The 22,240-nt window shown below is 46.8% G+C and overlaps 2 protein-coding genes across 6 annotated transcripts in view; one reads left to right on the plus strand and one right to left on the minus strand.

Annotated features, from left to right (window-relative positions):
- Positions 1-15,969, plus strand: part of COLGALT2 (collagen beta(1-O)galactosyltransferase 2) — a 54,502-nt gene extending 38,533 nt beyond the window's left edge. For both annotated transcript variants that reach the window (XM_035537641.2, XM_035537642.1), the window contains exons 5-12: positions 1,198-1,402; positions 7,754-7,873; positions 8,349-8,425; positions 9,970-10,076; positions 10,883-11,015; positions 12,310-12,437; positions 13,090-13,296; positions 13,737-15,969. In XM_035537641.2, the coding sequence (XP_035393534.1) occupies positions 1,198-1,402; positions 7,754-7,873; positions 8,349-8,425; positions 9,970-10,076; positions 10,883-11,015; positions 12,310-12,437; positions 13,090-13,296; positions 13,737-14,013 (1,254 nt within the window). In that variant the 3' untranslated portion in view covers positions 14,014-15,969. The remainder of the gene's footprint in view (positions 1-1,197; positions 1,403-7,753; positions 7,874-8,348; positions 8,426-9,969; positions 10,077-10,882; positions 11,016-12,309; positions 12,438-13,089; positions 13,297-13,736) is intronic.
- Positions 15,970-18,741: 2,772 nt separating this feature from the next.
- RGL1 (ral guanine nucleotide dissociation stimulator like 1) overlaps positions 18,742-22,240 on the minus strand; it is an 80,858-nt gene continuing 77,359 nt past the window's right edge. For all 4 annotated transcript variants that reach the window (XM_035537326.2, XM_050712179.1, XM_050712181.1 and 1 more), the window contains 2 exons: positions 22,063-22,177; positions 18,742-21,465 (listed from right to left, as the gene is read on the minus strand). In XM_035537326.2, coding sequence (XP_035393219.1) covers positions 21,278-21,465; positions 22,063-22,177 — 303 coding nt within the window. In that variant the 3' untranslated portion in view covers positions 18,742-21,277. The remainder of the gene's footprint in view (positions 21,466-22,062; positions 22,178-22,240) is intronic.

Raw genomic sequence — 22,240 nt, forward strand, 5'->3', positions numbered from 1 at the left:
TCAGTAAAAAGCCCTAAAACCCTGTAGTCAGTGATTGGAGGAAGAAAGGTCAGTTTCCAGCATCTTTTACCAGTGGACAGTCTCCAATGTCTGTTAAAGGTTCAGTGTCTTAATCTTTCCTTCGGTGAGAATGCTAGTAAGGTCTGTACCTGCTCACTTTTCAAATCAGGCTGGCTGTGTTTGAGATATCTGGTCCTCACAATGTGGTCAGAAGGTATTTGAAGGGGAGACGGGGGACCACAGATGCATAAACAAACAGATGCACCACTCTCCTACACAATACCAGGGTAAAGTGGTTTTGCAGCAATCTGCTTGGCTGCTGTTTCTAGAATCCTCATGGAAAATGTGGCGTAGAAATAACATCAACTTATTTTAGTGACTCATCATTTCTGTAAAGACCAGTGTCTACTCTGGATTCAACTGTCAGACGTGTTCAGATGTCTAACTGGTGCCTTAGGACTTTCTTTCTGAAGGAATTCTGTGTATTTATTTCCAAAACTGATTGCTTTAGATGTATTGCACCTGCAAAACCAGCTGTGAGCTGCACGCTATGGGTGATGCACCCACAGGGCTGGAAGGCTAGCAAAGCTTGTGGGTACAGAGAAAGGAGCTGACTGAAGTGCCTCCCCCAGAATGACTCTGTGGGGAGAGCTCAGGAGTTGGTATTAAACCTGTTTGCCGTGGGATGGAGGAAGCAGGGATTATTACACAGCTGATGGAGACACAGATGTTTTCTTCCCAGAAGTCAAGTAAATGTTTTTTGAAGTCATGGTCAGAAATAATTTGTAGGTCCTATTTTGAGAGACTATGAATGCCCTTTGTGTGTGTTGAACATGGGGGATGCCACACATGCTCAGCAGCCTCCAGGATCAGACCTGAGAGTCTGAGTACAAAAAATGTTTTTGGAGAGCTGGGGTAAAATAGTCCCAGGTTTGAAGCTCTATTGCAAGGTGATTTTGCAGTGGAAAGGCTCGGATTTCCATTAACTACTAAAAGACAGGGTCAAGCTTTACCTTCTGAGATGGGAATTCTTTATAAATACTTGACTGAGCCCTTTTCAAATGGGGTATACTTCAAAATCTGAGAATTGGGCACTGATTCATCCCTGCTGGGGAGGGCTAACGGTGAGAGCTTTTGCTAGGGAGCATCTATGAAACAAATCTCTTGTAACAAGCAGCCTGCTCATTGTGTTTGCAGGGCTATTACAAAAGGACCCTGGATTATCCCCTGATTCGGGAATGGAAGAGGACAGGCTGTTTTGCTGTCCCAATGATTCATTCCACATTCCTCATTGACTTGAGGAAAGAGGCCTCTACCAAGCTGATGTTCTACCCGCCCCACCAGGACTACACCTGGAGCTTTGATGATATCATGGTCTTTGCCTTCTCCAGTCGCCAAGCAGGTATGTCTGGAACCTTTACTGGGGAGGATTCACTAGTAGACATGCAGATCTCTGCTTGGAGTTTAGAGGCCAAAAGCCATGTGTTGACTTCAGTGGTGAGTCTGTACCCTGTTCCTTTGCTCTTTTGAATGTACTCAAGGATAACCAACAAGTGATTGGCAATGCAGTGTCAAACCACAGCTAGTTTCAAAGGCCATGGGAGCAACTCTTGGGATGGGGGAAGTGTTTCGGAGTCTAAATATGTGGCATCTGTCCTTGATTTGTGTTGCAGCAAGGCGGTAGAGAACACAGGTGAATGCTGTGAAAGTGGAAGTCTGTTGGTAAGGTATCTAAAGTCACCACTTCAGGAGACTCCTGAGGAAGGGAGACTTGGCAAGAGACTCTCTAGATGTAGCAGTCATTGTGGAAAACAAACAAAAAAACTAAGTTGCTTACCCACAGTGCTCGTGAGGCCTTAGTTCATGGCAGCTCAGCAGTTGTACATGAGTTGTTGGATTTTTTTGTCTTAAAGCAAAGCCAGTGCAACTTTCAGGCTGTGTTGAGAGGAAATCATAGCCAGGCAAGGGTGGGTTGGAGCTGATTCGTGAGTAGTAAAACTTTGCATAGTTGGCACTGTTCCTTTGGTATATGAGGAGAACCAGTCAAGCGCTGAGCTGTGTTGAAACCCTTGGAGCACAGTGGAGAGAGAGTGTGCACCACTCTGGCTGATACTGGGGTCTTTCATGGTGGGAGGATGTCAGCTGGACCTGAAATACAGGAGTCCTTTTAGGCTAAGCCACAACCTTGGTGTCCTCATCCCTGTTCAGGAATGGCTGTTGGTGTTAGCAAAGAGCTCCAAGTGTCTCAGAGGAAATGTTGTGTCTCTAAAATGCAAGATGCTACTGCTGCTTGTACTTGTGGTGAGGATGTTAAGTCCCATTTATTCTCGGAGAATGGATCTGATGAGTATTCTGCCTCCAGCAATATCCTGGATAGCAGCAGGCCTATATGTAGCAGTGTCAGATCTGAGGGTTGCTCCTGGAAAGCCTATGTCTTTAAAGGCTATTTGTATTTTTCTTTGCCCTGTTGTGTTGGAAGGAGAAAGTTTAAGGCTTTATAAGATAAAAGGGACTGAAGAAACTTCAGCAGCACCAGTGAAATGCACTTCTATCCAGAGCTTCATGACTAGTTTTGCTGGCTTACTGAGGTGAAATAGTATTGTCAGCCCTCTCCCTCATCACAGCATGGGGCTTTAAAAAAGAGAAAAGTTGTTTGTGGGTCCTCTGAGTGATGGGCATGCAGCTGGTGTTACCTTTGTTTATTTATTTATTTTGCAAAAGAGGCAAAGTTATGGTGAGAAGGAAGGGCTGTTCTTGTGGGACAGACAAGTGGAGAGAAAGTGAAGAAGAATAGCGTGTTGTTGGTAGTGACCTCTGAAGAACAGACAGGGTGAGCAGGCCACTTTTCCCACCAGCACAGCATCCACCAGCTGTTTACAGCTTTTCTTTTAGTGATCCTTTTGGTTTGAAGCTCTTGACAGCACTGCAAAAGATGGTGTTGTCTTGGCAGACTAAGCAGGGTTTTTTAAAACTTAGCTAAAAGGGTATGAGGGGCTTAAAGTGAGAAAGGCAAATGATAGAGGAGTGGCAGCAAGAGCTGAAATTACAACCCTTGGGAGACAGAAGAAGATAGGGGAGGTGAGAGTTAAACCTGCAGGGCCTTCGGAGCCCTGATGTTGAGAGTCAGGACTTCAGTACCTTGGCTCCAGAGAAGTCTGAATAGCAAAGCGGGCTCCTTCAGATCTACCTGCCCTACTTGTTCCCTCTGACAGGTTTCCCAGAGATGCACCATCCAATGAGAGTGGTAACTGCACTGCAGTAGCTCCAGCTGTTTAAGAAGTATTTCAGGGATTCAAACCCATCATTTTTTCCTTTGATTCTAGAACATTTTAATTTTTTCCAGTACTGACCCATGACATGAAAGCCAGTGCTTTGGTATTCTGGCCCGTCAGTCTGTTCAGATTGTTGGCTTTTGTCCTGGGCTGAGTTTTGAACCCTGGATAAAAGGATAACATCCAAGTTCAGAAATGTGCAAAATGTATGGACTTTGAGGCAAATTTCTCTTTGGAGGAATTTCACTTACTTGACTAAAGTCACAGTGATGTTGGGTTTTGTCCAGCCCAACTACTACACTTAACACCACATATCAAACCAGCAGTTTTCAGCAGTGAATCTATTGCTTGACACAGCTGTTCCATGATGCTCCAGAGAGACTGTCCCACTTTTGCTGAGAGGACGTGGCCCTTAATGAGACTACTGACTTGCAACAAAGCTCAGTGCAGGTGTTTTGTTGAGTGATGGGCCTGCATACTGAGAATAAGAGACAATAAGAGATCTTTCTCTTCTTGCTTTCTTCTTCCTGCAAAGGTGTGAGGGGCACAGCTGAGAACAGAGGGAGGTTGACACTGTAGAGCTGCTTGCACTTGCAAGATATCATTTTGTCAGCCATATCTCCTGAGCTTCCTTTCAGGCTCTGAAGACCTAAAGCCAGCCAACAGGAAGGTCCAGTTACAGGGGTGGGGGGGAAATTTAGGTTGCCTGAGTATGGCTGTGGGTTTGGTCACTGCCTCACAAAGGCTAATACAAGTATCTATGGCTTTTCTGTCCCTTGTAGCAGTAGTTGTTTTTATTAGAAAAACAGAGCTGGAGAGTGAGTCCCCCTCCCTGTTTTAAGGCAGTTTTACTATTTTGAAGTAGCCTTTATCCCAGAAGGAACAGAAATATTGGTATGAGTCTACACAGATTAACTGTGTTTAAGCCAGCGGAAGATAAGAACAGAGATCAGTGAGCCAGATAAGATGAGTTGATTAGATCAGTGCCAAATCCATTAATGTCAGCAGGTCATACTTTTTTATTCTGCCATTTACCTAAACTACAGCTGACAGCTGAATGTGTTTTGGCAAGTAGTGCAGCCAGCAATTTACTTGCAGAACTTAAAATGGTGTAAACATTGGAGTTGTAATGCAGACAGTTCTGCTCTGCTAAAAATACCAGGGATTAAGGGGACCAATACATGAAAGCATCAATACACCAGGTAGTGTCTGCTTTTCATTTATTTTCTACAGACAGGGGAGTGGTTGTGCTTGCTTCATTAAATAGGGGAGAAAATGCAGAAAAGCTTCCAGGTTTGAATTTATTTATTTATTTTAAATCTGCTTGGCCAGTTGAATGGGCTTTAGCAGCTTTAAGATGGTGGTTAATTAATAAAGGACCTTGCCAGAGCTCAGTGCTGATCATGCGTTGCTGGGACATTCCCGATGAAGAAGCTCAGCAGTGGGTGGGTCTCTCCCTTGCAAAGGGCTCTGCTCTGAGAATCATAGAATCACTAAGGTTGGAAAAGACCTCCAAGATGATCTGGTCCAACCATCACCCTACCACTATCACCCACCTTTCCTTAAACACCCCCAGGGCCGGTGACTCCACCACCTCCCTGGGCAACCCGTTCCAATGCCTGACCACTCTTTCTGAGAAGAAATGTCTCCTCATTTCCAACCTGAACCTCCCCTGGCACAACTTGAGGCCATTCCCTCTAGTCCTATCACTAGTTACCTGTGAGAAGAAGCCGACCCCCAGCTCCCCCACACCTTCCTTTCAGGGAGTTGCATAGAGCAATGAGGTCTTCCCCGAGCCTCCTCTTCCCCAGACTAAACAACCCCAGTGCCCTCAGCCACTCCTCACAGGACTTGTGTTCCAGGCCCTTCTCTAGACACACTCCAGGGCCTCGATGTCCTTCTTACAGTGAGGGGCCCAAAGCTGAACACAGTACTCGAGGTGCGGCCTCACCAGAGCTGAGTACAGGGGAACAATCAGCTCCCTAGCCCTGCTGGCTGCACTGTTCCTGATACCAGCCAGGATGCCACTGGCCTTCTTGGCCACCTGGGCACACTGCCAGCTCATGTTCAGGCGAGCATCAATCAGCACCCCCAGATCCTTTTCCTCTGCACAGCTTTCCAGCCACTCTCCCCCAAGCCTGTAGCACTGCTGCATGGGGTGGTTCTGGCCAAAGTGCAGGACCCAGCACTTAGCCATGTTGAACCTCATCCCATTGGCCTCTGCCCATTGATCCAACCTGTCCAGGTCCCTCTGCAGGTCCTTTCTACCCTCCAGCAGATCGATGCTTCCCCTCAACTTGGTGTCATCTGCAAACTTACTGAGGGTGCACTCAATTCCCTCATCCAAGTCATCAATAAGTATATTAAAGAGGATGCGCCCCAACACCAACACCTGAGGAACACCACTTGTGACCGGTTGTCAGCTGGATTTCACTCTCTTTGTTGGATATCTTCAGATTCAGCTCCTTGAGCAAGCAGTTGTGAAAGCTTTCAGGTAGAAGGAAATGACGTTATCACTTTTTTTGAAAGTGTCTTTCCTCCTCACTGGTACCTCTCTGTATGATTTTCCTCTCATCTTCAGGCCACTCTAAAAAGTATTCCTAGAGAGGAGAGTACTATGGTGGCAGACTTGACATTTCCAAGATGGTTATCAAACATAGTCCTCAGAGTTCTTTGCCAACACGGGTGAAAGTATCTTGTTTTTATGTTCTAGCCAAAGCAAGCAGAAGCTGGAAGATATATGACTGCAAAACTCAGACTGAATTTCTTGCTAAGCTAGTAACAAACCCTGTAGCTATACTGATACCTTGGGCTTTGCAACTTCATCCTGTATGATTCCAGGCAGGGCCTCCTCTCACCACAGAGAGATGGGGTGTCCAATAGGACTACTTCCCTTTCACCTGAACCCCTTCACCCTGTGCAGGTTTGTAACAAATGCAGCCCTCCTGCCTTTCAAGGGGGAGTCCTGCCCGCTCATGAGTGGAAATGCCTTCATCCTGAGCTTTGAATCCTGCATGCTTTTCCTGTCTTTGAGACCTATTTTCCCACTCCTGGTTTGGAGGCTGTTGCTGAGCCCTGGATCTGTGCAGGGAGAGAGGCTCCATGCCATGTGTTCACTGTTGCTTCTCCTTTAGCACATCTGCAGTCGGAAGCCTATTTGACTTCTGTGCCAGCCATTTTATCACTTGAGGCTGGCTTACTCAGAGGTTGATAGCCAGTTCCAGTACCCTGCTTCTGGCTCTGGGTCTGTGAGGGGATTGTGATAGGTGGGGTACCGGGTGTGAGCAGTGCAGTTGTGGTTTTGGGGATGGGGGTTTCTGTGGTACTCTCCAACTTTCTACAGTAGTCCTACAGTTTATCAGTCACTGCTTTTGCTAAAGGACAGTTCTGCCCTCTGCTGTAGGATTGCTTTTATACTGTGAAGGCGATGGCCAGAAGAGACCCTTTCTCTGGTCTAAGATGTGGGTTCCCAGTCTCTCCTAGGAGAAAACTGATTGCAGTTAAAAACCCTTGCTGTTAGGGAGCAAGTAGAAATTGTTTACATAGGAGAGGCCAGTTGCTGTCATACAGTACAACAGAAAATGGCACAGTGATTTTTATTGACTCATGAAATATCCCAAGTTGGAAGGGACCCATAAGGGTTGTTGAGTCCAACTCCTGGCTCCATGCAGGACCACCCAAAAACCAGATGTTGTGTCTGAGAGCATTGTCCAAACACTCATTGAACTCCAGCAGGCTCAGTGCCATGACCACTGCCCTGGGGAGCCTGTTCCAGTGCCTGACCACCTCTGGGTGCAGAACCTTTCCCTAACACCCAGCCTGACCCTCCCCTGTCCCAGCTCCATGCCGTTCCCTCAGGTCCTGTCGCTGTCCCCAGAGAGCAGAGCTCAGTGCCTGCCCCTCCGCTCCCCTCATGAGGGAGCTGCAGGCCGCCATGAGGCCTGCCCTCAGCCTGCTCTGCTCTGGGCTGAACAAACCGAAGCACCTCAGCCGATCCTCACATGTCTTCCCCTCTAGACCCTTCACCATCTTCATAGCCCTCCTTTGGACACTCATAGCTCTATGTCCTTTTTACGTTGTGGTGCCCAAAGCTGCACCCAGTGCTCGAGGTGAGGCCGCCCCAGGCAGAGCAGAGCAGAGCATCCCTCCCTCGGCCAGATGGCAGGGCCGTGCCTGAGGCACTCCAGGGCACGGTTGGCCCTTTGGCTGCCAGGGCCCGCTGCTGGCTCATGATCAGCTTGACATCGACCAGAACCCCCAGATCCCTTTCTGTAGGGCTGCTCTCCTGCCTCTCGTCCCCCATCTGTACGTACAGCTGGGGTTGCTCCATCCCAGGTGCAGAATGTTTTTGAATTGTTTGCTGATGAAGCAGAACCTGTTGAGATTGAGGTCCAGGCGTAGGTTTGGTTATATATCAACAGAGCAGTGAAATCTGCTGACAAAAGACTTGACTCTATTTTCTGTTTTTATGTGATCCTCAGGAATTCAGATGTACATCTGCAACCGTGAGCACTATGGTTTCCTTCCCATGCCCCTGAAATCACATCAGACGCTGCAAGAAGAAGCTGAGAACTTTGTGCACACGTTAATTGAAGCTATGAGTAAGTCGCTGTGCCCTGCTGTGATGGAGCTCCCTAGTTATTGATGGTAGAGCTCTCCTGCCAGTGGCCCAGCTCTTCCCCTTGGGAGTCTGGGAGAATTTGCATCCTGATCTGTTCTCACACAGTTTTGATATGCAGGTTTTCCGATTTCCACAGCTTTTCTACTTAAAGGTGTAATCATGGCTGGGTCAACTCTGTTCACAAAACCCCTCAACTTCCCCAGATCAATTGTAAAATTGCATCTTTAATGGGGAAAGGATGCTGCAGAACCTCGTCTTTATCATGAGGTCTGTTTGGCACATGGGTGCTCCCTTCTGCTGTGCAGTGTGGATGCTTTCTGCTGCACCCACTGCTGCCCTGACTGCACATCCCAGCTCCCGGGGCTTTAGGCCCAGTGATGAAGACATATGCAGATACATTATATCAATTAAGCGCATACATCAAAGTGATGGTTGGGATTTCTCCTCTCTTACAGTTGATCGTCCTCCCATTGAACCTTCTCAGTATGTCTCTGTTCCTCCAAAGCACCCTGACAAGATGGGATTTGATGAAGTAAGAAATTTAATTTGCTGTCCTTGTCTTCCCATTCATTACTTAGAGGACCCGGGTTCTCCAGGTAGCTGAGCTTCCAGATGTTTCTCTTGGAGTATATTATCTTTTCACACAATTAGTTCTTTCCCAATTATTCATTTTTGGACTTAAACTTAATGCAAGGAGAAAGCTATCCTTAGCTATTCTTATCTGGGGAGAAGTTCTGTTGAGCACACATGAGGCCAGCCAGGTCTGTGAGCACTTACCACCCGCTGCATGGCTTCTGATTAAAAGTGCTGGTTTGTGTGCAAGGGCAGTGCCCAGCAAATCTTTGGGATTCATGTCTGTTAATGGTGTGGATGTTTAAATCCAGACAAAAGGAGATGGCAGAACCGAGGGTGAAAAGCAGATTACTACCTCCACATTTCTTGTCCTGTTTCTTCTAAATCTGACTCTACAGAGCAGCTTCGCAGTCCATTCATTCTGTGATAGAAAATGGTCTTTTAGGAAAGCTCTCCTGCTCTGAAGTGACAGAGGAGACTGATTTCTGTAACCTGAGAGAGACATTATAGAGCCCAGAGCAGCTGAGGGAGACAGGCCTTGAGCTAGGCTCTAGCCCAAGCTGGGTATGTCCATGAGAGATGAAGATCACTCATGTGGCCACCTTACTGTGGCATCTGTCCCCCTGTTGTGTTTAATTGCCACATTTTTCTGCTACAGCCTTAAGTAAAAAATATCTAGAAAGATCGTTGCTGACGCTGGTAGTGCCCCAAGACCTTGCAGAAATTCCTCTCACGTCTCTTTCTCACATTGTGGAGAGAGTAGGCATTGAGGGGAGAGGGCTGGAGAGGGAACTGCTGTGCTAGTGATTAGCTAGTGTCCGTGTTTTTCAGAGCCGTAACCCCGTTGTGTATACAGCTGCCAGGGTTGCAGTGGCACCGTGACTGAGGGAATTGTGGTGATCAGGGGAGCCTTTGTTTTTTCGTTGCTTATTTTGCTACATCTGTTTATACGACTTGTATAGTAAAGTCTGAACCTGATTTGGCTATGTGTGTTTGAGTGTCTGTGTTTAGAACACAGCTGGCATAGTTTTTTTCCATGTTGTCCTTTGTGGCTGCACTTTATTTATCCAATTTATTATTTTTGCATTTGTACTGGGCTGGAATTTGATCTGCTTCTTACTGGGATGAGGTTTTGCTCCACAACCTACAAGGCTTCAATTGTACTTGTCTGTCTGTGACTGAAAAATATCCCTGACCCTCCTTTATCTGTGGAAAATACAGGCTTGGCTCTAGCTGTCCTTCTCTCATCTTTATTCATCATTGAAGAGCAACTTTCCCTTGTTCCATAAAAGGCAGTTGTTGGACAAAGAACAAGCCTCTAACCTTTCAGCTCAAAACCAGTCCTAACTTTTTGACAAATTCTAAATAATCTCGAATGAAAACACACCTGGTATTTTCATAACATCCACTTTTCTTATGCAGCTGCTAGAAAATAGTGGATCAGGACTTCCTGTTCTTACTCCCTCCCATACCCGGATGCTAATGTCTTTCTCTTCAACCTAGATTTTCATGATCAATCTGAAGCGTCGGAAAGACAGACGGGATCGGATGCTGCGGACTCTCTATGAACAGGAGATTGCAGTCAAGATAGTGGAGGCTGTGGATGGAAAGTGAGTTTCAGCTGGGGTTGCTGAAGTTTGCAAAACGTGGATTGTGCTTAAGTGCTTTGCACCATCTCCTTGGATGCCCTGACCTTCCTTCTGGTGAGGAAGGGTGGGCTGAGGGGAGAGGTGAATGTCACTTCTGTTCACGGGTCTAATGGTCTAAGTGAGGCAGTTCTGCTGTTTCTTCCTTCTCTTGAAATCAGTCATTCTACATGAGAGAACCATGACAGTGTGGTTCAGGTGCGGTTAGGAACCATCTACTGGTCTTGAGTCTTTGGGTACCCATCAAGACCTCTTAGAAAAATATTCTAAGTCAAGCAACTAACAAGTAAATGGTCCCACAAGAAGTTACTGGCAACATTAAGGGTATGACTTGTCTGTCCTTAGGTCGTGCTCTGCCTTGTGGATTTCTCTAACATGGTATATTAGGGAAACAGTTTGTAAGCAAAAGTGGTTGTGACTGATCTGATTTCAGCTTTAGCACTGGTAGTCTCAAAGCAGTCAGGTCACAGAAAGTGAGGGTGGCTGTTTGGGGTGAAGGTTTTCATGGTGGTAGGCATGCTTGAAGGGGAATGCTGCTGGAAGGCTGCAGCTTTCTGTAGATATTTGTCTTCAGACATTTCCAGTGTTCAGTTAGATTTAGAAATGTAAATTAAGATTTTTTTTCTTCAGGTTTTTGAGCAAAACAAATACAAGAATTCCACAACATACGACTTTTCCCTGAACATCAGCAGCATTTCCTGTGTTGCTTCTGTGTCTGACTTGTAATTGATTTTTTTTTTTTAAATGGTGATAGATACTCTCTTTCCCAGAGCACTGAACACGAGTCAGCTCAAAGCTCTCAGCATTGATATGCTTCCGGGTTACCGTGACCCGTATTCCTCCAGGCCACTAACCAGGGGAGAGATCGGCTGCTTCCTTAGTCACTATTACATCTGGAAGGAGGTAAGAAGTTTTTGGGTGCTCAGGTTTCCTGCAGGACGTAATAGGAAAGTACACAGCTAGTCTTAAGGCAGAGCATCAAATATGGTATAGGTTTCTGGAAGCATAGCATGGAAATGTTTTCCTCAGTTTATAGAGGATCATACACAAAGTTTTTCTTGAATGCAGTGTTCAGCTTTCCCTTCTCTGTATTCTATTTGCCAACGGCTTTGAAGGATTTTATCAAAATGCTTTCATAACTGTTTTTGCAGACCATCCAATAGCATGCTTGAAGCAAATTTGTTTAGGAGAAAGGCTGGAAGGTTTTGAAGAACAAATGATACTAAAAAACTCCTCTCTATCTTTGTTGTTGTTGTTGTTGTCTTTGTTTCTACATCTGTGCTGAAGCAAGTTCCAATGACTCTGCTGATTGGCTTTTTCAAGTTGATGTGTTATAATTATTCTTACCAGCAGGGACCTCTGTTACTTGAGCTAGGAGAATCTTCTTTGGGTAGTAAAAGCTGTGTCTTCTGGCTGTCCCTGGTCACCTGGGGAGTGATGTGTTAGAAAATCCGGGCCGCACTGGTCAGAGATGCTGCAATTACATGTCCTGACATCAACAGGGGACGCTGTGTCAATGAGATGTGGTGGAGGCAGGAAGAAAGACTTGATAATAAAAGAAGAATGGGCAGTGGCAGTGGTTGTCCAGATCTGACAGTGAGGATTGCACCTGCTGGTGCAGGGTCCTATATGGATGTATAAGGAGACAACCCTCTGCACACAGAGGTTTTAGTTATAGCACATCTCCACAGGGCAGGGCATTGATCTGAAAAGCCTAGGGCCAGTAGGAGTCATTCTGCCTTGACCTCAGTCAAGGCAGGCTGAGCTTTTGGGCTTGAGACTTCCAAATCACTAACAGTCAGATAATAACGGGAGCTTGTATGCAGGATGCATTGCATCTATATTCTCTAACTGGTCAGGGTCAGACTTAGGATATGCTGGATTGTCCCCCTTCCCAGGCAGCAGGAGGTGGTGGCTGTGGTTGTGCTAGTTGGTAGCTCGTGGTGCAGCATCAGATGGAGGATTTCTCTAGGGGCACCACGTTACAGGTGCTCAGCCTGAAGGATATTTTCAGGCCTGTTCTCACTGGCTCTTGCAGTCTCTCCCAGCTGAGCTACGAATTTGAGTGTGGTTCTCCTGCCTCCCTGCCGGCATGGTCTAGAAGGTACTGTCAGGTCAAGATGACCCCAGCAAGTTCAGGGTGCAAGGAGTGGCCCAAATGGGTTGCTGTGATCACTTCAGTACCCTCTTGTTTCAGGTGGTGAACAGAGAACTGGAGAAGACACTTGTTATCGAGGACGATGTGCGCTTTGAACACCAGTTTAAAAGGAAGCTCATGAAGCTGATGGATGACATTGAAGAAGCACAGCTAGATTGGGAGCTTATGTAAGTAACTGGCCCTCAGCCACCTGGGAACTCCTGGGCACACATACTGTGTCATGGTAGAGATGCAGGTTAGTGCCAGCCAGAGTTGCTTCTCAGTGGGCTCTTCCCATAAGGAGAGATCTGCCTCCTGGGGCAGGCTACTGCTGGAGTGACCGAACTGTAATGGGTACCGTACTGCCCTCTGTGGGCAGTCCGGAGATGCTGCTGTGACAGGGGAGCTGCCATAGCCCTGTCCTGGAGTTTGGGCAGTGGCAGCCTAACTCCCTGAGTCTTTCACAGCTGTGCTGCTGACTGGGTTAAGGCACAGCTGTGAAAGATTCAGGGATTCTTTCAAATTCACTCTCAAATTCACAGCTCAGCTGGGAGAGACTGCAAAAGCCAGTGAGAACAGGCCTGAAAATATCCTTCAGGCTGAGCACCTGTAACATGGTGCCCCTAGAGAAACCCTCTATCTGATGCTGCACCACGAGCTACCAATTAGCACAACCACAGCAACCCAGTCTGACAGTGATGTTGGACAGAAATCTGTGAGCGGGGATTACTTCTTGGAATTGACTCTTTGCCCTGTCCTGGTCAAAATAAACAGTTGTGTGGTTGTAATTGCTGCAGATTCACTTCAGCTCAAAATTCTGTGTTCTTTTCACCCTTTCAGATACATTGGACGGAAAAGGATGCAGGTGCAGCAGCCTGAGAAAGCAGTTCCCAATGTCATGAACCTCGTGGAAGCTGATTATTCTTATTGGACCCTGGGGTATGCAATCTCTTTCCAAGGTGCTCAGAAACTAATTGGAGCTCAGCCTTTCAGCAAGATGCTGCCTGTAGATGAATTTCTGCCGGTCATGTACAACAAGCACCCTGTGTAAGTAGGATGCCTTTGTTGCTCAGGTTGACACGAGCTGGGTCTTGCTGAATGATCTCAAACCAGTTGATAATGTGTCTCACTTCTGTAGTCTGGGTGGCGGGGAACAGGGCTAATCCTTGTACTTTTTGGTTGTTTGCAGCAGAGCTGATGCAGGTCAAAAGAGGTGACAGACCTGCTGCAGAGGGGTTATTTTGCCCACCCGGTGCAGGGCTTGCAGGCTGGTTCTGAGACATGTGACTGTCTGCAAGAGAGGCTTTTTGTAGGTTGTCTGTGGTTGTAAGGCTGTAGAGTGTCAGACCTGCTTTAGACCCACCCCAGCAACTACCTCCCTGCCCCAGGACCTGTTTGCTCAGTGGATTGACTTGCATCTCAAAGTTATAACCAGTGGCACTGATGAACATTCACTCTGTTTCTGATGACTTTTCTCCCCCCTTTAGAGCAAAGTACATGGAATACTATGAGTCCAGAGACTTGAAAGCCTTTTCAGCAGAACCACTGCTTGTTTACCCCACCCACTACACAGGGCAGCCAGGCTACCTCAGCGACACAGAGACCTCTACTATCTGGGACAATGAGACCGTGTCAACTGACTGGGACCGAACACACTCCTGGAAGTCCCGGCAGCAGGGCAAGATCCATAGCGATGCCCAGAACAAGGATGCCCTGCCTCCTCAGTCATCTCTCAACACGCCATCCTCCAGGGATGAGCTATGACTGCCTGCTTCCCCTGGGCTCTGTTGGCAGCTGAACCTGCCTCACACCTGCTTTGCACCCTTGAAAGTTGTAGAGCAGCTGTTCATGTGGTCTCCTTCCTGCTACCTGGAATGGCAAAGCAGGGTGGTTGGACCTGGTTGTGTTACAACTTACCAGGCTGCTTTTCCAGGACTGCGGGGAGAGGAAGGAGGAAAAAGTGTTCCAAACTGGCTGAAAAAAGGCAGAGATCTGAACAAAAGCCTTTGCAAGCTTTTGTAAACAAACAAACAAAACAAAAACCTTGAACGACGTCTTTCTACAGTACATTGTGTAGAATACTGTATTTATAAAGATTAATATATAGAGGTGTACAAGTGTAATACCTTTCTGGATAGCTGTAACTGGGCTGCTGTGTAACTGTTACTTCTTGTAGGTTTGTAGGCTTTTATAACCCTGTTTGCTGAGAGAAGCTGCAGGCAAGTGTTTGGGTTATTTGGTTTTGTTTTTCAAAGGAATCCCTGTCAGAATCAACATGGTTTCCAAAAATGTTCAGTGCACTGGAGCGGTGCTCCAGTGTAGTGTCTTCTCCTTCATCGCACTTCTGCAGAATAACATTTCTGACTCCCCTCTAAATTTAAAGACTTCCTAGATCCCATCCAGGTAGGTCTGCCAGTCTGGAACTGATACCTTGGCATGTCTAGAATCTTGGAAACTAGCAGATAAAGTGGTGGTTGCCCCTTCTGTTTTTCTCTGCACTGTCTGAAGGGAACATGCCTTGCTTTCTCCCTGCCTCAATTTATTCCTTCGGGAAAAGAAAGCCTGACAACCTTTTTGCAGGCCTGTTTAAGTAGGCCACAAAAACAAGCATAGGACTTCTAGGAAATTTGATTTTTATAGTTCTGGTTACAAACTTCTTATACTATCCTAATAGAACAACCGACCAAAATGTTAGTGCTGTCAACTGTACTGTTCTCAACAGCCTTGATAGAATTGTGTTACAGGACGGAAAGGCAACTTGTCTTGATATTTTTTCACGTGAGGAGCAAACTGACTTGCTGTTGGCTAGCATGTCAGCAGAGTGTGATTTTTTTTTTTTTTAAAGGTTTCTTAGAGGCCAGGTGATTGTGGACTACACTGCTTAGGTTTAGCTGGCACAGGTCTCAACCTGCAGGCTCTTGTTGCAGGGGACAATGTTCTCCTGCACTAGCAAACTGGAGACTCACCTGCTGGCTATTCTGTACAGTTGAGTATGTGTGGTTGTTTGTTTTTTATTGTTGTTTGTTTTTAATAATTACTGATCAAAGTTGTGCTTTCTGCTAAAGAAGACATGTTATTATTACCTGTCAGCGGGTCTGATAATACATAGAACCTGGTGCAAGACAAGCCGCTGTGTGTACTCTTCATTGGGTGGGAGCAGGCCCCAGCTGGGGAGGCCAGTTCTCTGCCTCTGGGCTGGCTCACGCTCAGCTGTGTTGAAGTAAAGTGGTTTCCAACAAGCCTGCTCTGGCTCTGGGAAGACATTGAAGTCCAAGCTAGTGAAGTCAAGAGTGTTTTCAGCTATGTTACTGTACCATGGAGTTGTTGGCCATTTGTTTGTGCTGCAGCTATTGCCTTGAAGCCATGTTCCTTCTGCTGTTCAGGATGGAGCAGGTGGCCCTGCGACATGGTGAGTACGGAGGGCAGGTCTGCCATGTGCCACCATGCATAGCCTGGACTGTTCCTCTTTGACAAGACCTCCTGCCTCTTCCTTAGGCCTTGCTTTACCAGCAGCAACTCTGACCCATTTCAAGTGTTGTTGACCAGGGCGATCCCAGAGACATTGGTAAGAAGCTTAATGTGGCCTTCAGAAGTAGATCTCTGAGCTGGTGAGCACCCAGCGTATAGTCACATGTCGCGATGTGTAAGAGTACAGTGTTATGAAGTTTTTCAGTTACGTCATGCTTCCCTTGGGACTGGGGCTGATTCCTTCAGGCCTTTGGTAGTGCTTTTTGAGAGCTGGGTAGCTGCTGGAGCCGTGTTGGGAAGGATGCACGAGAGGAGAGGGCCCCAGCTTGGTGTCACTCCCTGTGGGCTTGCAGCCTTGCTAACTAATGTGCGTGCATATCTGAGACTGGCAGAACAGTGGGGATGAGCCAGTGTGGGATGGGTGAGTGCCTTTGTCTTGGTGCCGTTTCCCTAATCTAACTGTGGCTGCCTCAAAGGTTTGTTACAATTATGCTGCATATCTCCTCCAGCCTCGTGTGCTTTTTTGGTCAGTGTTGGACCCATCTGTGTCTGAGCGAGGCCCGTCTTCCCCTAGCCATGGGAATGACTTACCCATGTGAGCACTGCTTTGGCCAGCCCTTCTTCTCCTGACCTTTCATGACCATATTGAAGCAGTTCCTCCATGAACGTCTTGGCTGCAAATGTACCTTGTGCTGCTCACGGTACTCTCCGCTTCGTGGTGGGGGCTGGAGAGGGCTGGCAATGGGTGCAGGTGCATCATCCCAACTCCCAGACCCGCTCGCTGGGCTGGGGTCCTGCTGGGCTCGAGGGTGGGTGGACAGCAGAGCCTGGCAGCACTCCTTCCTTCCGCCCCTTCCCTGGGTGCCAGGCTCAGGGCCGCGCAGCAGGAGCATCACTGTGTGTTGGGGAGAGAGGATGGTTTCTTGCCTCCGTGGGGGCTTGATCCTGTAGCTCATAGTGAGGGGGAGTTTTGTCTGAGGAAGGTCTGCACAAGCAGGCAGCTAGTGAAGCCATTGCTGCACTGGCCAGGCAGGAAATGTATCATGGACTAAAAAAATGGAGGTTGGGTCCCTCTGCTTTTTTTAACCTTACTGTAGCTCATTCAAATGATTAAAAAAAAAAAAAGTCTCTCTGCATCACCACTACAGCGTTTTGTGTTGGAGCACTGGGCTTCCCCAGCTTCACAGCAAGCCCCGCTGATGTGCAGAGGGAAAGGACGTGCGACTGGGTGAGGCTGGCTCTGGTCAGCGGTAGGTGCTGCGCGGCCGCTTGGGCATGGCTGCCTCTCAGCGACTGAGCTGGCAAGCGTGGCTGCTGCTGTCTGGAGGTGGTGCTGTTGGTGGAGGTGCTTTGGAAGCTCAGGTAAGCTTAGTTTTATTTAGCTTTGATTTCCTGGAGCCAAGCAGTAGCAGTTTATTAAAAAACGACAGCTGGGTTGGGTTTGTTTTTGTATTTCTTGTGTGTGTTTTCTTTTAGTCGACTCTGGAAGTGCATGTACAGGAGTTTGGTATTTTTGGGGGGGAGTGAAACAAATTAAGAATGGAAGTTATAATTAATGAATTAAGTGAATGCATCCATTTCAGAGCAGACCTGGTCTCACTCTAGCTCATTATTATTTTACTTATAGACACCTGCATGTGTGTGTGTACATGGACAATTTTTTATTTCTATGTGCCAGATGTGGTAGATGGCAGTGGTTCTACCTGCTATGACAGGTGCTGTTTTTCCTTGCCTCAGTTCCTTGGCAGGTGGTGCTCAGGCTTTGCCCTACTCAGAATGAGCTGTGTTTTGGAGACGTAGGAGCCAGTCGAAACACTTCTGCTGTTTTTCCACTTTTCACGTACTTATTTTTTTGCCTAATGTCATGAGCTTCAAAACGAGTGGAAGCAGGAGCCAGCTTGAAGCAGCCTCCTGGCTCTGGCTGAGACCCTAGTTTGCTATGGGCAGTGCAGGACACTGGGGCGCGGCACGGCGCAAGCATGAAAGGGGTGTCCCTGCTGCGTCTTGCATGGGCAAGGAGGTGCCTTGTGGTGCAGCCCTGGGCTTGGGAGGCCTGGCTCAGAGCAGGCAGGCGGATGTGGTCGGACTTGGGATGCAGCATATGAAGTTGCAGGGTGAGGAGAGCGCAGCCCCTGTTGTCTGTATGCCAGTTATGCATCTTGAAACTGGGTTTCTGTTAGCAGAACTTAAGTGGTAGGAATTTGCCAGGCAGCTTGGGGAAGCAAGGAAGGCTTTTTTTTTTTCTTCTCTCCCTTCCTCACCTCAGGTTTTTGCTCTGCTGTGGAACATCTGTGCTAAGCCCCAGGAGGCGCCAGCTGATGAAAACCACCCAGCAAGTGCCTACTGTGCTGAGGCTGGCGACAGACCAGAGGAAGCTAGAAACAAGTTTGACAAAGAACAGGTAGCATGACAGCTGAAAAAAGCAGCTTGTTTGCAAGAAAGGTTACAATGACAGGCCCTAAAAATGATTATCTGCAATAAGACTGCTTATAACCTAACAACTCTGTCTTTGCTTTTGTTTAAGAAGTGCTGTTTATAGTGAAAAATAGGGCAATACGAAATTCGTAGTTGACAAATACATTGTGTATGTCCTGAAGGAAGCCGAACAGGCTTTGCTGTTGTTGGTTCCTAACCCTGCGTCCATCTCCCCTCTCCCCCCACCCCTAGGTAGTTTAATGAGAAAAAGAAAAAAGCTGCAGCATAAATTCAGAGTATTCCTTCTTTTGCCTTGGCTTTGCAACATCTGAGTGGCTCTTTAGTGACAAAGACAACTTCCCCACCTCATAGCCTGTGGCAGATGACTGCCGGTAGTTTTACGCGTCTTGCCCGATGAGGAATGGCAGGTCAGCTGCGGGGGAGCCACGAGGGGAAGAGGCAACGCAGCTGTGATGCAAATGCCCCATTTTTGTACTGTTGTGCAGGCAGCAACAACAAAGGGTTGTGAGGCCAGGAGAAAACATGACATGGTGGTAAAAAGGGGCAAAGATGGACCACTCAAAGCATTCTTTTTTTTTTTTTTGTATTAACTTGCTGCAGAAATCATTCGGTGACCCAAAAGAGAATGCGGTCATGAAAAAGTAAAATTTGTGCATAGTCGGTGTTCCCCAGTTAGCTGCAACAGAAACATTAAACAGAAAGCTCAGGAAACAGTATAAAATATTCCATAGAAAGCAACAGATTGGTGTGTTTGTGATGGATGTGCTGGGATGGCTTTTGCTTTGCTGACGTTTACTTTTAGCCCTCAGCAAGTTCCTTGCATTCCTGCAGTGTGACTATGGAGGGCCTGTGCAGCTGCTGCCACTCAATGGGCAATGCAGGTGAGAGAGAGGTGACTCAGAAGCTGTCATTGTAAGGTGGTTTTTTTTTGAAGCACTGCTGTGATTCTGGTGGTGGTCACAAACAATATAGAACTGCTACTTAGGGGGATGTCAAAGAGTGGAACAATGCTGAAGGAAGATTGTAGCTAAAAAGTTACAGCTAAAGGTAAGAATAAGCTGAAACCCTCTCTTTCCAGGGCTGCGAATGGCAGATGGGTTGTGGGAGCTGGAAGAAGCTGAGAACAGTTAAAACAATAAATGTGATGATGTTGAAGATGTGACAGAAGGTGGTGTGAAACGTAAAAAAAAAAAAAATTAAAAAAAAATGCACGAGTCATAAAATCTAAGAAAGTAGATTAACTTCAGACAACTATTAGTGAAAAAATGTTTATATACTTACTGTATAAAGATTACAGGTAAGCAGTTAATTTTTTTTAAAAATATATAACTTTTTTTGGGGGGGGCTGTCATTTAAAAATCACTTTCAGCTTAATATGGGCACACAACCTCAGAGTTAGCAACACTGTAATTTACAAAGGATACGGTACAGGCATCAATGCACGCTTATACAATAATGCGAGGAAAACAACTTCTTTTGTAAACTTGTGCTAACTCTGGGCAAAGGTTAAGGCTCAGTTATAAACTCAACATCTTCACCCTCTCACCAGAAAGTTTGTGTTTTTGAACTACTCAGGCTATGACCTGTACGGTGCTGCTTGTGACTAGAGGTCACAATCGTGTAGTCACATCTTCGTGTAGTGCAGAACACAGCACAACCCACTGCTGCTTGTATCATGAGTTTATCACTGATTGTTAAAGTAATCTGAGCCCAGTTTTGAAAATGGCAGCTACAGAACTGGTGGAAAAAAAGCCTCAGGCATGTGTAAAATTCAGTATTTGAGTTTATTTTAACTCATACTAATGTATCTCAAAGACAGCCTGTTCTGTAAGGGCTGTTTACAATCCAATGTCTCATTTATGGCTTTTTAAAATCAAACCTCTGTCCTTTCAAGGAAGCCTGTATTCTGGGAAGAGACTCTAGGAAGATGTTACTTAAAGTTTCACAGAGAGCAGATGCTTAAATTCTTTATTCCAGCTGAAAGAATGTACCATGTCAGGAAATTCATTTAATAGATGTATATAAAGAGCAAGAGAGGTGGCTGGAGATTATGCATAATAATGCTACAACTATATAAAATCTCTGTTTGGTTGGGGTAATGCTAAAAACCTGGCTATTTCCTCTCAATAGCCACTTTTAAAATAAAAGGTTTGTAGTTGCCTCTCGTGGAATGAAACTTGGATTAATGCAGGCAAAATTTTGCTCCTGAAGAGTGATTGCACATTACAAAGAGGTACATCTGTCATTTCAGAGTACATGCAAAAGGCATCAGTTTCTGTTGAATGGGTTAGCAAAGCAAAAGGAAAACCGCACAGTAGTGGCATTAAGACAAGCCCAAAATCCATACAAGTAGTGTTTGTTGCCTTGTTCATTAACAAATCATGACATTCATCTGAAAGCAAGTGCGGTCCATTCTCTTAATGTTCTTTGGGGGGGGAAGAAAAAGGGGGGTAATTTTCTGGCTTTGAACAAGTGCAAAAAAGAAGGGTGCCAGCAGTGTGACAGCAATATGCGCACTTGCAGTTACTTCTTCCTTCTCCAGAGATGAGTATTTTGGGGACACACCCACATTGCTTTTTCATGAATGCAAGTGCCTCCGGAGGCAGCAGTGGCTAGTGGCACCCAGTTCACCCACACATTCCCCAAACCAGTGCTCCCCTCCGGCAGCTGGAGGCTGGCTGGGACCTCCTGCTTGGTTCTGGCAGAACTGCATCGTGGCTTTTTTTCTCCAGTTTTACAAAAATAAATGTAGGCGTTCTTGTTCTGTGTAATACTGGCACAACAAAAATGTTTTTTTCACAAGAAAAGTTAGGCGTATGCGGTGTTCTGAAGACAAATGTTGCAGTCCTGTTTTCCCCTCTAAATGGGGCTCTCACCTTCCTAGGCTAATGTGCAAAACAAAACAAAAATCTGAGTCCGGACTGTCTCAGAAATCCATGTCTGTCCAGCTCCAGGGGAGGAGACACATCTCTGGCTGTAGGTCTACCAAATGCTCACTTTGCATTTGTCTCAAATATCTTCAAAGTTGAATACTGACACATTCATCTGCTGCAATTCTGTAATACTGGATGGTAGCAAAGGTACAGTCCTCATTCAGTTTGCCTCGGTGTGGCCTTGCTCCCCCTCAAAGCGTAATTTTGCTGTTCCTGTTACTCCAGCACCCCCGTTTGGCAGTTCTGGGGAGGGTCAGGCTTGACCGACTCCTCATTTTCACCTGCTCATCAACTGAAGCTTTTTTCCGCAGGATGAAATCGAAGTTCACCTGGCTGTTCATGGCATAGAACACGTTGGCGCTGTCTGGTATCACCAGCTCTGCAAAAAAGGGACAAGAGCGAGTATGAATTTGTGGTATTGCAAACTGCAGAAGGAAAGGCAGGGAAGAAAGGGAAGCCGGTGAGTAGATGCGCACCCAGACAGCTGGGACAGTGCTGTTCCCCTCCTTATTCTGCTGCCCCTCTTCAGCTGTGCCACAAAAAAAGCAGGTGAAGAGTTACAGAGGACAAGAGACAGAGGCCAGACCAAGTCCAGCTGGGCAGAGGCCCTGGCAGCCACTCCCAGAGGAGGCTGTGCCAAAAACTACCAGTTTGCATGGCCTGACAGCGCAGCAGGGATCTGGGCCTGCCCTGACTCTGCCAGCAGCCCCTTTGGCCACACTGCTCAGGGAGCACGAGCTGCGCGTCAGTAGGTCGCTCTGCCACCACGGCACACACACAGAGGCCTGCCTGTAGCAAGTGGTGCGCTGACACGGGCTGTGCTAAACCACCCCCACGCATCAGTTATCTAGGGGGTTATTCTCACTGGCAGCTATAACAACACGTCTGTGGCATTTCCACAGTTGCTTCACATTTTACCCCTTCCTTCAAAATGAAGCACAACTTTTCAAGCAGCATCAGAGTTCTGCTTCCCTACCTTTATCCTCGGAGATGACCTGTACAAGCTCATACTCCTCAGCTGCATCAGATTCCAGGTTGTGCTTCGACATAGCTCTCTGGATGACAGCAGGAGTTTTGTCTTGGCTAGTTAGCTGGAAAGATAGATTTGTAATGAGAAATTCTGCTTACTCACTTATTATATAATGATTTAATGA

Source organism: Cygnus atratus, chromosome 8 (assembly GCF_013377495.2).
Source record: "Cygnus atratus isolate AKBS03 ecotype Queensland, Australia chromosome 8, CAtr_DNAZoo_HiC_assembly, whole genome shotgun sequence".
In the NCBI taxonomy this organism is placed as follows: Eukaryota; Metazoa; Chordata; class Aves; order Anseriformes; family Anatidae; genus Cygnus; species Cygnus atratus.